This window comes from Macrobrachium rosenbergii, chromosome 35 (genome assembly GCF_040412425.1).
Source record: "Macrobrachium rosenbergii isolate ZJJX-2024 chromosome 35, ASM4041242v1, whole genome shotgun sequence".
NCBI lineage: Eukaryota > Metazoa > Arthropoda > Malacostraca > Decapoda > Palaemonidae > Macrobrachium > Macrobrachium rosenbergii.
The window spans coordinates 5,809,018-5,825,054 of NC_089775.1; the positions used below are offsets into that span (position 1 = coordinate 5,809,018).

The 16,037-nt window shown below is 39.3% G+C and overlaps 1 protein-coding gene across 1 annotated transcript in view; it reads left to right on the plus strand.

Annotated features, from left to right (window-relative positions):
• Positions 1–16,037, plus strand: part of atos (atossa) — a 76,660-nt gene that overhangs the window by 45,635 nt on the left and 14,988 nt on the right. Inside the window, 1 exon segment of the mRNA XM_067134307.1 lies at positions 13,328–13,524. Coding sequence (XP_066990408.1) covers positions 13,333–13,524 — 192 coding nt within the window. The 5' untranslated portion in view covers positions 13,328–13,332.

The window sequence follows — 16,037 nt, forward strand, 5'->3', positions numbered from 1 at the left end:
GGCATTTTGTAGGGACCCGTGCCAACAGCATGCTTGTCCTCGAATTGCTGCTGCTGCTGTGAAGTTAAGTGCTGTGTGTGTGTGTTGGTGCATGTTTCAAGACCAATATCGACTTACGTAATGCGTTCCAAGTTGTGGTATTCGGTTGCAAGTTGCTTGTAAAGTGTATAGAGTATATTGTTTGTTGTTGTTGCTTACTATACTTGTTGTTTTTCCTTTTTTTTTTTGTTTTTAGTTTTTTGCAAAAGAAAACTTTTTTAGAAGTGGCTATTTGTCCGTCCGTCCGCACTTTTTCTGTCCGCCCTCAGATCTTCAAAACTACTGAGGCTAGAGGGCTGAAAATTGGTATGTAGATCATCCACCCTCCAGTCATCAAACATACCAAATTGCAGCCATCTAGCCTCAGTAGTTTTTATTTTATTTAAGGTTAAAGTTACCCATAATCGTGCGTCTGGCACCTCTGTAGGTGCCAGTAACAGACCACCACAGGGCTGTGGCATTTTTTATTCTTTTTTAATTTTTTCTTTTTGTGAAGGACAATAATCCTGTCGTTCAGGTTACTTAAATATAAAACCTCTTCCATTGGCGATTTTGCAAGCCCAGTACGAGGCAGTTAAACAGAGCACTGAACCAGTCAGTCAGTTGAACATCACGATAATGAGAATGATGATAGCCCATCCATTTCGAACGCTTCACTAGATGAAGCTGCCTTACACAATCGGTAGATGCCTGAGCAACGCAAGCAGTCGACTGACGCAGTCCAATCACGAAGGATGCGAAAGATACGAAGCGATAACTAGTGAAGAAGAAAGGGCAGGGATAAACGGTAATGAGACTCTCCTATCTCCCCCTCGAATCATACGGGTGCCAAGTGGCTTCTTCTTCTCCTTCTTCTTCTTCTTCTTCTTCTTCTTCTTCTTCTTCTTCTTCTTCTTCTTCTTCTTGTCACGTCAACTGTGTTCTAAAGCAGTACCCACAAAGAATGCGTTGATGTTATTTGCTTTTTCAGTCAGTCGTCATTGCTTGCGTGGCCTTCATGTAGTGAATAGTTATGTATAAAAGAGTTATTTAACGATTGTAGGTTTTGTCTGAATCGGGAAATAACTTGCCGATTATAGAGAGAGAGAGAGAGAGAGAGAGAGAGAGAGAGAGAGAGAGAGAGAGAGAGAGAATATGCGTGTCGCTACACCCTTTGTTTTGGCTAATGGTATGTAGGCGCATTGTATTACATACCCTGGGTATTTGGCATGACCTAAAGAAATGGGCTTGCTTCTCTCTCTCTCTCTCTCTCTCTCTCTCTCTCTCTCTCTCTCTCTCTCTCTCTCTCTCTCTCAGCAGATGGCGCAGGCCAGCTGGTGTGATTGTTTCAATTTGAATTCCATTTTTCTCAAGTCATGCAACAAGAGCGTCATTGAGACCACAAACCTCCGCCAAGGCTGAGAAATCCCGCCAAACCACCCCCTCCCCCAAACCATGATAAAGTTCCCCTTTCTAGAAGTACATACCTTGCACCTCTTGGAAGAAGAGGAACAAATTAGATAATTGTGGAGGCACAAAAGCAGGTAGAGAATGTCACAGCCAGGAAGTATGAAGAAGCTTAGTAGTTAAACTTGTTAATCCGCGAGTGAGTGATTATTTTTATCATTACAAAGAATAGAGTCTCTCTCTCTCTCTCTCTCTCTCTCTCTCTCTCTCAGCCAGATAGATCTTTTTATGAGTTTTTTTTCATATTTAAGAAGTGACACTCTCTCTCTCTCTCTCTCTCTCTCTCTCTCTCTCAGCCAGATAGATCTTTTTTATTAGTCAGTTTTTTCACTTATTTAAGAGTTTTTTCATCTCTCTCTCTCTTCTCTCTCTCTCTCTCAGATAGATCTTTTTATTAGTGTTTTTCACTTATTTAAGAAGTGACATTCTCTCTCTCTCTCTCTCTCTCTCTCTCTCTCTCTCTCTCTCTCTCTCTCAGCAGTTGGTAAAATAAACGGCCATGGTTTTCAATGTAACCAATATCTTAGATTTAAAAATATACTTTGACCTTATATCTGAAGAACTAATGAACTGATTCCGATGAAACTTAATGAAAACATTTGTGTGGGTTTCCATGAGAATTCGTTTTCATGGCGGCCATTTTAAACTCCGTAGTTATTCTTGATTTACGGGCTAATATGTATGAATATATACCTTCACCTAATCTCTAGTAACAGGTGATTTCTTTCATAAATTTTTTCCAAAGAATATTTCATTTAAACCTTTCAGAAGTTCAAGCGAAGGTGCAGTGCATTACTACCCTAATACTTTTCTCCTTGCATTTCAATACTTTTTTTTTATTTATTTGTTAATTTATTTATTTATTTATTTATTTTTAATGAGTGGGATCTCTTCTTTGTGTATTTCCCTTTAATTCATCGGCCATTAAAATGTCAGACTCCTTTTTTTTTTTTTTTTTTAAGCTCTACCTCGGGAACCATTCAACCAGTTGAAACCAAACGACGTGTCATTAGTCCATGCAGGATCCTTATATATAGCCATTGTCCCCGTGACCTGTTTTCCCTGCTGATCTGGGGAAGCCTTTAGTTTCCCATTTTTAGGTCGTTCGTGTCAGTGTTTGTGTGAGTGGTGTGTTTACCAGACATGTTTTTATTATTATTATTATTATTATTATTATTATTATTATTATTATTATTATTATTGAAATTATTTATGGATATTCAAGCTTAAAGAATATTATTATTATTATTATTATTATTATTATTATTATTATTATTATTATTATTATAAAAGAATATTATTATTATTATTATTATTATTATTATTATTATTATTATTATTATTATTATTATTATTATTATTATTATTATTATTATTATTATTCAGAAGATGAAACCTATTCATAAGGAACAATCTCACCAAAGGGGCCACTGACCTGAAATTCAAGAAGCTTCCAAAGAATATTCAGGTGTCCATTAGGAAGAAGAAGTAAGAGGAAGTAAAGGGAAATACACAAAGAAGAGACCCCACTTAATAAAAAAGAATAAAAGAATAAAATAATAAATAGATAAACTATTGATAATCAAGGAAAATAGTATTAGGGTAGTGGTAATATTTATATTCTGATAGGGCACACAGGTGTAGAATCTGACAGCCACTTTCTATCAGACTTCTTGACATTCTGGAAACGCCTGGAAGAAGAAACGAAGACATTCTGATGCCCGTCGGAGGTTCTTTCTCGCGTCCGGGGCATCAGAACGATTTTTGACCATAATTACCAGGCTGCGTTTCTGTCCTAATATTCTATCATATTGTTTACCCCCTTTATTGGCACTGCCTTCGGGTGTTTATTTTCTCTTGGTGTTTCCCCCCGCCCCTTGGCACTGCTGACGTCAGACCTAACCTTGGAGGAGGCGCAGAGCAGAGAGAGAGAGAGAGAGAGAGAGAGAGAGATTCAAGTGTCACTCACCCCTTGGCTCTGGGCGGAAATTTGGGCGTTCGATTTTGGCACCTCTTGTGTATGGGGCAATTATTATTATTATTATTGCTGAGGTACACCTGGTCACGAGATTTGTATAGAACGGCAGATATGCTCTCTCTCTCTCTCTCTCTCTCTCTCTCTCTCTCTCTCTCTCTCTCTCTCTCTCTCTCTCTCTCTCTCTCTCTCTCAACGCGGAACTTCTATAACCTCGCCGTAATGTAACAGACGAAGACCCTTCATTCAATTTTATGCTCCGCTGAACATTTAGAAAGTTATTCACCTCAAACTGACGCCGAGAATTTCGACCAATTTTTTACTGGAACGTGACAAAGTATTTCGTCATTATTAGGAATCGGAAGCTGGTTCTTTTTAACCGTCAGATCTTAAAGACTACTGAGGCTAGAGGGCTGCAAATTGGTATGTTGATCATCCACCCTCCAGTCATCAAACGTACCAAATTGCAGCCCTCTAGCCTCAGTAGTTTTTATTTTATTTAAGGTTAAAGTTAGCTATGATCGTGCGTCTGGCACCTCTATATTTGCCAACACTAGAAACATAATAATAATAATAATAATAATAATAATAATAATAATAATAATAATAATAAAATTCGAGTGGATTTTTCTCGTTTGTCCTCCCCCAGGTGACAGTAGGGGAGACATGACACAGCCACCCACCCCCTGCAAACTGGTTTCTCTGCCCCAGGTAGGGAGGTGTTAGGTAGGGGAGACATCCACCTTCCTCCTGCAAACCTGTTTGTCCGCCCCAGGTAGGGGATTGGGAGTGTAGTTCGAGGGAGAGAAAGTTTGTTATTTATAACAGAGAACAGATAAACAGTTAATCGAAATAAACGTAATTAATTCAGTCCATCTCAGAACTTAATTAATTTGTTTTTTTTTTTCACCGGAATTTGCAACTTCTTCAGACATATTAGAACAATCACGCAACTTTGGAATGAAGGGGAAGCTGAGAGGTTGATCTTACGTCACTTTATTTATTTATTTATTTGATTAGCGAGCTTTTAGGCGTGCTACGTGCGCTGGAACCTGGAGCTGTTGTCTCCCCTACCCTCCCAGTCCCCTACTTAGCCCCCATCTCAGGGTGGACAAACAGGTTTGTAGGAGGAAGGTGGATGTCTCCCTACCTACCCCCCACCCAGGGTGGACAAACTAGATATCTACCCTCCTGTTCCCCTACCTACCCCCACCCAGGGTGGACAAACAGGTTTGCATGGGGTAGGTGGCTGTGTCATGTCTCCCCTACTGTCACCCGGGGGAGGACACACAAGATCCAATTGGATTTTATCATTATAATTTAATTAATTAATTGATTGATTTATTTATTTACCACTAAGTTCAGATGTTGCAGTTTGGGATGAGGTTGCAAGCCCCACATGTTACAGCATCCGGACCCTATTTCCATTCGTTTGGATGTCGAGCTTGCTCTGAGAGAGAGAGAGAGAGAGAGAGAGAGAGAGAGAGAGAGAGAGGTCCTTCCATACTCCTTTCTCTCCCGTCTTAACCCAGAACAAATAAACTATTTCAGCAACACACTTTGAGAGAGAGAGAGAGAGAGAGGAGGCACTCAACATTTTACGTGGGAGGCCCAAAGGTGAAGATGGCACTTGAGGGGTCAAAGGTTAGAATTTCCCACAACCTGGGCATTGTGTTGTGCGAATTCATCGCGTTCTGATTGTTAGATTTTATTGTTAACGAACAAAATCGTTCTCTGGTTATCGAGGTGTTTTAATTAACTTTCATCTAAAGTCGTCCATCAGTTCTCGAGATATTTTGCTAAAACGTTTAGAGATATCTAATATAAATCTCGGACAACTTTCATCGAAAGTCGTCCATCAATTCTCGAGATATTTTGCTAAAATATTGATAAGTTTCATCCAAAATCGTCCATCAGTTCCCGAGATATTATGCAAAAACATTTAGAGATATCTAATTTAAAACTCGGACAGCTTTCATCTAAAATCGTCCATCAATTCTCGAGACATTTTGCTAAAACATTTAGAGATATCTAATTTAAAACTCGGACAACTTTCATCTAAAGTCGTCCATCCATTCCCGAGATACCTTGCTAAAACATTGACAAGTTTCATCCAAAAGCGTCCATCCGTTCTGGAGATAACATCGTAAAGTAGAGACGGGAGTTGGAGCGGTTGAAGGACGTACAAGCTATAACGACTTAATCCGTCGGCATTCAAAGTATGTAAGTAATGACGGCTCCTGTAATGTAGTGATTGATGTGTAATGTCTGAAGGATACTTAATTGTGCTTTTTGAAGGTGTAGCTCTCTCTCTCTCTCTCTCTCTCTCTCTCTCTCTCTCTCTCTCTCTCTCTCTCTCTCTCTCTGACATCATCTCTTTCTATAATCAGTTCAAGTAATGGCCATATTCGCCTGTGGGAGAGAGAGAGAGACACTTCACTATCATAGGCGATCCTACTCTCTCTCTCTCTCTCTCTCTCTCTCTCTCTCTCTCTCTCTCTCTCTCTCTCTCTCTCTCTCTCTCTCTGTTGAATGTATTTGTGATTTAAAAAATGAATCTTTCAATCTATGATTTAAAATATGAGTATAAAAACATATTTGGAATGGAATGCAAACAATTTTTTTATATTGAATCTCTCTCTCTCTCTCTCTCTCTCTCTCTCTCTCTCTCTCTCTCTCTCTCTCTCTCTCTCTCTCTCTCTCTCAACTCTACTGTATATATTTTATTTAAATTTTGCTGCGGTTTAAACATTATCATTACTTCGAAGATTGAACTTGTTTAGCAAGATTGAACTTGTTTAGCAAGAGAGAGAGAGAGAGAGAGAGAGAGAGAGAGAGAACATTTATCTACATTGGTTGCTGTGCACCACAGTCAACTCACTTCCAGGTACTTGGTCCATAGCTGGGACTGACAAAGGCACTGTTGAATTTAATGAATCAGTTATATCCCTGTAATAATTAATTTCATTTATCCCTGTGACGTTGAAATGATTTTGGTCATTTATGCACTTGGTAGTTAGTCGATGTGGGTGTGTTGCAGCTAAGCCATATATATATATATATATATATATATATATATATATATATATATATATATATATATATATATATATATATATATATATCCTAAAATCACTTGTTTACGTTACTCTGCAAATTGTCCAGAGGACCTTGTTTGTGACAGTGTTGTCCTTGGGGAATTGCCCCGTGGGTATTTTCGGGGCGTTGGTATGCTCCACGTTCGAAATTGGGTATGGGTAGCTTCCCCCCCCCCAACGTATCCCATCCCTGAGAATGGGGTATGTCAAGATAATTTTATGTATTTTGTCGTCATGGAAGCCATTTAAACTATTATTATTATTATTATTATTATTATTATTATTATTATTATTATTATTATTATATTATTGAACAGTAACTATCACTGATGCTAAGATATATGTATATATATGTATATATATATATATATATATATATATATATATATATATATATATATATATATATATATATATATATTGTCTTTGTTACAACATAAGGTTTCTCTCCTAAGAAATGACCAGAAGGTATGTTGTCGGAACATCCTTTTGAAGTTTCTCTCTCTCTCTCTCTTCTCTCTCTCTCTCTCTCTCTCTCTCTCTGTCTCTCTCTCTCTCCGGAGACCACTAAAGTGCTGCTCAGTTTCCAATGTGTGTGTGTTTGTGTTCATGTAAAACATTCCCTGAAGATGGTTGAAAATCCAGTGTTTACATTTTTCCAATTTGTATGTCATAGGATGAACCTATTTTTCCCTTGTAAATGATTTACAATAATATTTTTTCTTTGGTATTTACATTTGTTTCACATTTACGAAAACTTGAATTCTCTCTTCAAAGCGTTGCTATCTGCGTGACGTCAGTCTCGTGTCAAAATCTAATGTCAAAATCTATATTTTTTTAATAATGAATCTAATTTTTGCTGGGCTCTGCGTAAGTGAAAGAATGTAGGACATAATTTTCAAAAATTCATCCTTCCTCCATTGAAGTTAGGATATATATATATATATATATATATATATATATATATATATATATATATATATAATCTCTTTATGTAATAGTTTGTTCCCATGGAAACCATTTGCCAATTTATAGAAATTATATATGGTACGTTGAGTCCAAACATGTCTACTTCCTATAGACTTGAATCTAAACATGTCCACTTCACAGTGGACTTGAGTCTGAACATGCAACCACTTCCTGTAGACTATTTGTTACACACAAAAAAGTCAGAGTAACATTGCTAGTGTTAGTAATTGTTTTAACCACATAATCAGTTAAATACCTGACCATCGAATTATTGGAGAACGCACAAATAAATGACTCATTTTAAACCTGATACACTGGAAAAAAAAACAGGTCTCCATCTTACATATCTTTCGCCCAGTACTTCCTGCTAGTTCGCTCTCTCTCTCTCTCTCTCTGTCACACACACAAACACACACACACACACTAAAGAAGGATAGCAATCTTGCAAAACCAGGCAACACAATTGCCTATTTAACTCTCGCATATGATTAACAAAGCCTTCGAGATGCAGAGGAAAGTGATCTTATTGGTCAAAAAGTCCAGGAAACGTCTTCAATCTCATATAAGCCGCTGAGGCTGCGTTGTGCTATTTATACTCTGAAATGCATATGCTCTCGTCCCCAGCCCTTGTTGATGTGTGTGTGTGTGTGTGTGTGTGTGTGTGTTGTTCGTTCAAGCAGTTGTTTTGTTTGCTGTTGTTGTGAGGAAAAAGGAGCCTTGATGAATTTGTTTATGGATGTTTGTTGGTGTTTTGTTAGACGGGTGAGATTGGTGATGTCACTCGGTGTTGCGTTTTAATGATTTAGTTGGTGTTTTTCTCTTACTCTTCTGAGGATGACTTCTGCATTTTGCTTTGTGTGTGTGTGTGTGTGTGTGTGTGTGTGTGGTTGGTGTATGTATGTATGTATGTGTGTGCAAAAGTATAAACATGTTCCTTGAAAGTCCAGTGTTCGAGTGAGGTAGATAGAATTGGCAATGTCGTCCAATCTCCGCCTCCATTCCTCTGTGGTGCTATAATGCGTTCGGTTATATCAGTTATTCATGAATGGAATCTCTCAGTAAATATTCAACATTCCTCCAGACCCGCTGAACTTTTGCATGTACTCTTTGCTGATGATTTTGTTGTCTTTTATCAACATTGTGTTCTCCTGTGTGGAAAATGTTGGGACTGAAGCTTTGGCCATGTGGCAACACTCCAAGGGACAGTTGCCAGGTCTTCCTTTTCCTTGATAATCCCCGAAGGGTTCATGGCCATCGCATTTTCATGAAAATAATATCTTTTGATGCAGTTTTCACGAACTTGACGAAATTATTGTAATTTAAGAGTTGATAATTACACAAAATGACTATTCAGACTCATAATTCAGCCCTTGGTAATTACAGAAAGTATTATGCCAACAAAATGGATTCAAACGAATAAGGTGTTTCTTGATAAAAAGGTGTTGCCTTATCAAACGTGATTCACTTGAAGATGTTAAAGCATGTCCTATACCCTTGGGCATTCGGGCAGTGTGGGTTATTCAGTCAAATGCACAGTGGGCGTAATCAGGATATGAGTCGTGGTACATTTTGGTGGGGGGGAGGCTGGTCTTAAATTCAAAAATTTGTTATGACGTAATATCAAAATTTATGTCGTTACAGAAATTCTTTTTTGGATTATGACGTATCTTTAAGTTTGGTCATTTCATCAATTTTATTCTTATTTTCCTTCGGCACTTACATGTGTAGGGACCCATGAGAGAGAGAGAGAGAGAGAGAGAGAGAGAGAGAGAGAGCACTCCTTTTGTGACAGCCTTGGATAAAATAGGATTGATCGAGACCTCCTCTCTAGACGAGAGAGTGGACCCAAGTCCGCTCTTCAGTTTGATCTCAAATTGATAGATTTTGCTAACGTTAGAACCTTGTGCAGAGAGAGAGAGATACAGGAAGCTAGCAAAGTGTATTGAAACAGAAGTTGTTACAGAACTTAATGTGATTTGATGTATACATTCGTTAGTACTATCTGGAAATTACTTTAATAGTGCGTAGAATCAGGATATTTTCATTTTGATTTTATTTCAATTGCGATAACTTTATATCCTGGTTACTTAATGAAAGAGTTTATAACCTATGAGTGGGCCTATGTGAAGCTTCGTTTGAACACTTGACATTCACGTCAGTGTAAATGTAGAATAAAAAAACGACATAAAATGTCTTGTAATAATTTTCTTTTTTGCTGAAGCGCTGGTGTGGTCCTGCTTGTTCGAACAAGCTTGTAATTGGGTGGGGGGCGAGGGTGGGCCTCTGTCTAGGGGGTGTCTCCGGGGGTGGAGGATTGAGAGGGGTGGAGGTGTTAGTGCACGAAATCTCCCGCCCATGGCCGCATCAGGTGCCAAATATGACTGTTATTGTTTTAAATGCATCCCAGTAAACCCCAAGTTATGAAGCTTTTATAACTTTGCATGTTGTTTATCAATACACTAATTCTGGAAGGTGGAAAATTTGATTAATTTTGAATCATTAGCCCGGCAGTGACGTCACAGTGTTTTCAGTTAAGCGATGAGTCACTGATGCATTCTGCCATAAAGATAGGCGTCGTGGGTCGTTTTAGCATTTATAACCTGTTTAGTCTCGCAGGATAAATGGTATATAACAGATTAATCTACTTAAAGGTTCTCTTGACAGCGAATAAATCCGATACGTTAAAACACTAGGTTACGCGAAGTGTTACTCAATAGTATCTTAAAATTGGTTAGAATTTCAAGATGTCTGCCTCAAAACAGGGGTTCGTTAGCACTCAGGTGTTGCCTTTGACCTTCCAGTCAGTTATTCCAAAAAGAGATACGAGATCTGTTTGTATTCTTATGAAAAATAACTGGTGGCTTATTCAACTTGAATTGGAAACGGTTTTACCACTCTACTGCGCATAAGGCCTCTGTGATACGCTGTTTATCTCTGAAGATGTTTCTTTGTTCTTTTGAGTGCCGTTCTTTGTCCAGCTTAGTTTTCTATGCTTTTAGGGGGGTAGGGTAGGTCTGACGTTTCCAGTTTCAGTATATATATATGTAGTCTATATTGATGTTCTTTGCAGAGTCGTGTTTGTTCATTTAAATTGCTAAAGACGCTTGTATTCTTGCCCTGATTGATGAAGCCATTCTCTGAGCCTCTGAAGCGTTGGCCAGAAATAGACTTGATGTGCACATCACCTGTTTGTACTGCTACACACACACACACATATATATATATATATATATATATATATATATATATATATATATATATATATATACTAGCCAGAACATTCATCTCTTAAATGCACGAGATCTTCATTATATTATTATTAAGAGACGAGCCAGGTAATGTAATGCATACGTAAAAAGACCAGGTGTAATTGAAGATGAGTCTCTCTCTCTCTCTCTCTCTCTCTCTCTCTCTCTCTCTCTCTCTCTCTCTCTCTCTCTCTCTCTCTCTCTCTCACCTTGCCTCGGACGGATCTTGCAGCTTTAAAGCAACGGGCACAGTTGAGGCATTATGACCGCATGGAGAAATGTCATGACACTCCTTCAACCCCTTTCTCTCTCTCTCTCTCTCTCTCTCTCTCTCTCTCTCTCTCTCTCTCTCTCTCTCTCTCTCTCTCTGATCAATATGATGGGGTCGGCTGGATTTTCCCTACTTTGGTGGTAGTAAGAAGTGATTTCCTCTCCTACTATTCCCATTCCTACTGCTATTCCTCCTACTACTATTCCCATTCCTACTGCTATTCCTCCTACTACTATTCCCACTCCTACTGCTATTCCTCCTACTACTATTCCCATTCCTACTGCTATTCCTCCTCCTATTACTATTCCTCCTCCTACTACTATTCCCATTCCTACTGCTATTCCTCCTCCTACTAGTATTCCTCCTCCTACTAGTATTCCTCCTCCTACTACTACTACTATTCCCACCCCTGCTATTCCTCCTCCTACTACTATTCCCACTGCTACTGCTGTTCCTCCTCCTCCTACTATTCCCACTCCTACTGGTATTTCTCCTCATACTACTATTTCCCACTATAATTAGCCTACTATTCCCACTCCTAATACTCTTCCTCCTCCTACTACTTTTCCTACTATCTCTGCTGTTAAATTTAGTGCTACTGCTGTGGGTAAAAGTAACCACATATACACCTGTCTATCTTCCACTTACGGCTATTAATAGTAGCACTCATATCTCGTATCCAAGGTGACAATGGCGTCTGTCCTTTCAAAAGTACAATGGCTGGACGTTTCTCAGTACCTTTTGTTCTTGTGTATTTTTGTGGATCTTTCCCAGATAGTGACCCCAAGGCTTTTCACCCTGGTGCATGTATCCTTCCTTGGGGGGGTTAGTGGCGTCAGTGCACCTCACGCGGTGCACTGTAGGCATTACTTAAGGTTCTGTGCGGCGTCCATTCCTTGGTCCCTAGCTGCTATAACCCCTTTCGTTCATTTTACTGTACCTCCATTCATATTCCTCTCTTGTTAACCACCCTCTCCTAACAATTGTTTTGTAGGGCTACTGCTTTGAGGTTTTTCTCCTGTTACACCTTTCAAACCCTTCTACTCTCAATTTTCGTTTCAGCGCTGAATGACCTCACAGGTCCCAGTGCTTGGCCTTTGGCCTATATTCCGTTACCGTTCCGGTATGTATCCACCTTTGCGTTATATTAAACGTAAACAAAAGACTGTAAATATAAAGATAGTGACCCCCAAGAAATATTAGTCCTAGGTAACGACCCCCAAAAGCCCACGGGGGTCACTGTCTGGGAAAGATCCTTCTCGTCTTTTGTAGCATCCCCTATTCGTCACAGCGAGTCTGGGTCATCGCATCCAGGAAGTGATGACTGGATTTTTGGAATGCGTAGCAGAAGGTCAGATTGTTGCCATGGAAACAATCTCGCCTGTATCTTAGGTGTAGGTGTTATTGTTTAGTGCGTGTGGCAGCAAGTTTAACTTTTTTGATGCTCGTGTTGCCTTACCAGTACCTGCAGATGGACTCGTAGATAACTACTGTATACTGTACCTCATGTTTATTATTATAGGCTAAGCATGCTTATTATATTTGTTTACTTATAATGATTTAGGAGATATAGTGTTCAGACTGATTGGGTTTTTATCACGAAAGTAGAGCGTGTTTTAGAATATGTCTGTGGGAGAGTTAATGTTTCAGGATAAAACAAGTAAAAAATGTGCAAAGTTTCTTCGGCACAGTCAAGTTTTCCATACAGCGTATAATACTGTATTAAACTCTCAGCCATGGCCCATGAAACTCTCAGCTGCAGCCCATGAAACTTCCAGCCACAGCCCGGTGGTGGCCTGTGTTGTTGGCACCTGTAGTGGTGCCAGACGCATGATCCATGGCTAACCTTAACCTTAAATAAAATAAAAACTACAGAGGCTAGAGGGCTGCAATTTTGTAAGTTTGATGATTGGAGGGTGGATGACCAACATACCAATTTTCAGCCCTCTAGCCTCAGTATTTTTCAAGATCTGAGGGCGGACAGAAAAAGTGCGGACGGACAGACAAATAGCCATCTCAATAGTCTTCTTTTACAGCAAACTAAAAATGGTGGAAGTTGTGGAAACAGAAAGATTGTTTGCATAGCAGATGTGGAATAAAAAGGACTGACAATGTGAGAAATATAATGAGTTTAAGTAGAAGTTTTGGGGGGGAGGTTTGCCACTCATGGTAACTTAAGAGATCCGATTGTTTTGGACGGTATGGTCACCTAGACCAAATGGAGGTAAGTTGAAGTTACAATCCAGCCATTTTTATTTTAACCTGATCTTTGTTTTTGCAGGAAAGATGCGATCCAGTAGTGTGGAAGAGGTTGGTGGTCATGGGCCAGGTGACCCATGGGAGGTGTTCTCTGCTCTGGCCATCCTTGTAGTGGAGGGACGAACCCCGGGGGGAGAGAGGGGCTACCATGCAGGACCCCACTGTCCGTTGCCTCATCAGTTGCAGCATAAACACAACTGCGACCAGAATGATCACATGGTAAGTATCGTTCTGTTCTTTAGAGGCCTGTGGAATGGGAAACCAGGTCCTCTCAGCAATCCAGGCTTCGAGAAAGCAAGAAAAAGTTAGAGATGAGAAGAAAGATGGCAAAGTTTTCCGTAGATTAACCTTTGAGAAAGTGTTGCCAAAATCCTAAAGTATGAAAAGAGATCGGGTAGATGTCTCTTTGGGATTTTAGTATAAGAAGGGCTGTAATAGATCTGAAATGTTATGATTTCTAGTAAAATCATCCAGAAATTTTCCATCGTCCTCAACATTGGCATTGCTAAACCTGTGTATCATTTCCTCCAGAAAGATGCTGTTTCAGAGATAACCATACAACAATTACCAGCACATTTGTTTGGTCAGTTGCTGAGTTATGGATGCCCCTACACCCCCCAAACCTTGTTGCCAAAAATTACTAGACATGTTTCATGCATCTAAACTGGAAGTTTTATTTGCAGTACACTGACTTCATTTGTGTATAGATACATTCATTCATCTCTAACCTGTATCCTGAGTGTTAACTTTTGTCCTGATACTTATGCAGTCCCATCATCTTTCATCCCAGACTGCTTTAAAAACGTATGAACATTCTTATTTATTCCAAGGGGCGTGTAAACCATTGTCATTTATATATAGCATCTTCAGCAAGTGTGCTTTAATGCAGTCATTGAAATAAGAAAACAAGGGGTACAATAAGGTGGAGATGGGGGATGAATAAGGGAATGCCCTACTCACACTTCTTGGTCACTGTTTCTTTAGCTGCCACAAAAAGCAGACCCTTCTATCTCATTGTGTGTGTGTTGAACTTGGATGAGTAGCCCTCTGATTTTCTTATTTTTCAGTGTTTTTGTATTTTTATGTCTTGTTATTTTATTCTCGAATGGAGAAGATACTTGTTGTTTCATGTCCCCTTCCATGGTAGACTTATGCACTTGAAACTGACCCACTCACTGAGGCCAGAGTGTAGGAGAGTTTTCATAAACACAGGTAGGTATATGAAGGAGGGGTCCAAGTATACCTTTTCTTGCTGGCTTTGTGAGGTTATCAAGCAGGCCTATGTTTCCTCTTCAGAGGAAACTGGCTTTCCTTCCTGCGTGAGAACACACAAAGACAGGGACATGGGTCTGCTCCTCACTTTTTGGAAGAACTTCTTGGTGTTTCAGGTAATGAGGGCAGGAGTTTGGCATGGACAGACTACCTCTACTTCATTCTACTTGAGGGATTTTGCCCACAAGTCCTTGAATACTTTTTCCTTGGGATCGATGGTGGCTGCTCAAGAGAGAAGTATCTCTTGCCCAGTATAAGTCTGGAGGTGTGAATGTTGAGTGACTGAACTCTCCTACTAACCTTTCCACTCATAAGAGCAGCATCTGGGCCAAAGTACACGCTGGAATCAGGTGAGATGCACGTGAGTAAGTAAGAGGCACCCAGTCTTAGTTCAGTCCATGGATGCCTCACCCTCTGTCCAATCTATTGTCACAAGAGGGAAGGCGATGACATGGTAGAACTCATATTACTTCTCTTAAACTCAGTACGTACTTGGGAATCACCAGTATAAACTATCTGCCGACATGAAATCTATGGGAGGTTTTCCTAATTCTTTCCATGCTAGAACACCCTGTTGTACAAAGGGCATTCTAACCCAGGGTCCTATTTTTCTGGCAAACCTTTTCATCAGACCAGTAGGAGGATAAAGTTGACATGACCAGGAGTCATGTCATCCCTGGTTGCTTGCGCAACAGGGCATAGCATTTCTAGGTGGAATTAACTCAGTCAGGTGCAGGGACTAACACCCCCCCATAGGATAAGTCTCCTCATAAAAGACAATTGGTTTGTACCTCTGTAGAAACTGGGAACCAGTAACAAATTTTTAAAGCATTTTGTATTTTTCCTAGGTACACAAACCAAAGTCTTTTGTTAGTCTAACACATCCCAACCACCCTTCCTTGTTCCTGTGGGCTAAGGAAAAATTTACTTGAGTACCTTGGTTAGAATAAGGGCATTTCCCCCCTTCAACCCTATCTTCACCATGGTATACCCTGTTTCATGTACCCACTGAAGATACTCTGTATTAAAGGCATTGGTTTGTACAGTACACCCAGGAAAAATTCATATTGCTTTAAACAAAAATTTTTATTTCATCTGATTTTTAATTGTTTATCATTAGTAATTTAATAGTGAAATGTTAGCTTTTGAGAAAGCACGTTCGGTTTTCGTTAACCTTTCAAATTTTGGGGGTTGCCAAATAAATATCTAGCAAATTACGTTGGGCAATTATGAATTGGAAATCTCTCTCTTTTATTACTTTCTGTGAATTAATTTTGGTATCATTTCGAAGCTAAATACTTAATTGTAATATATTAAAAAATGTAAAAAAAAAATCAAAATCATATGTTGAAGTTTGCCAAATATTTTGGGCTGTTGACATCATCAGGATTTTGAGGGATGGAAATAGGATGATGTCATTTGGTATCACAGGGGTATCGGAATATTAAGTTGTTAAATAA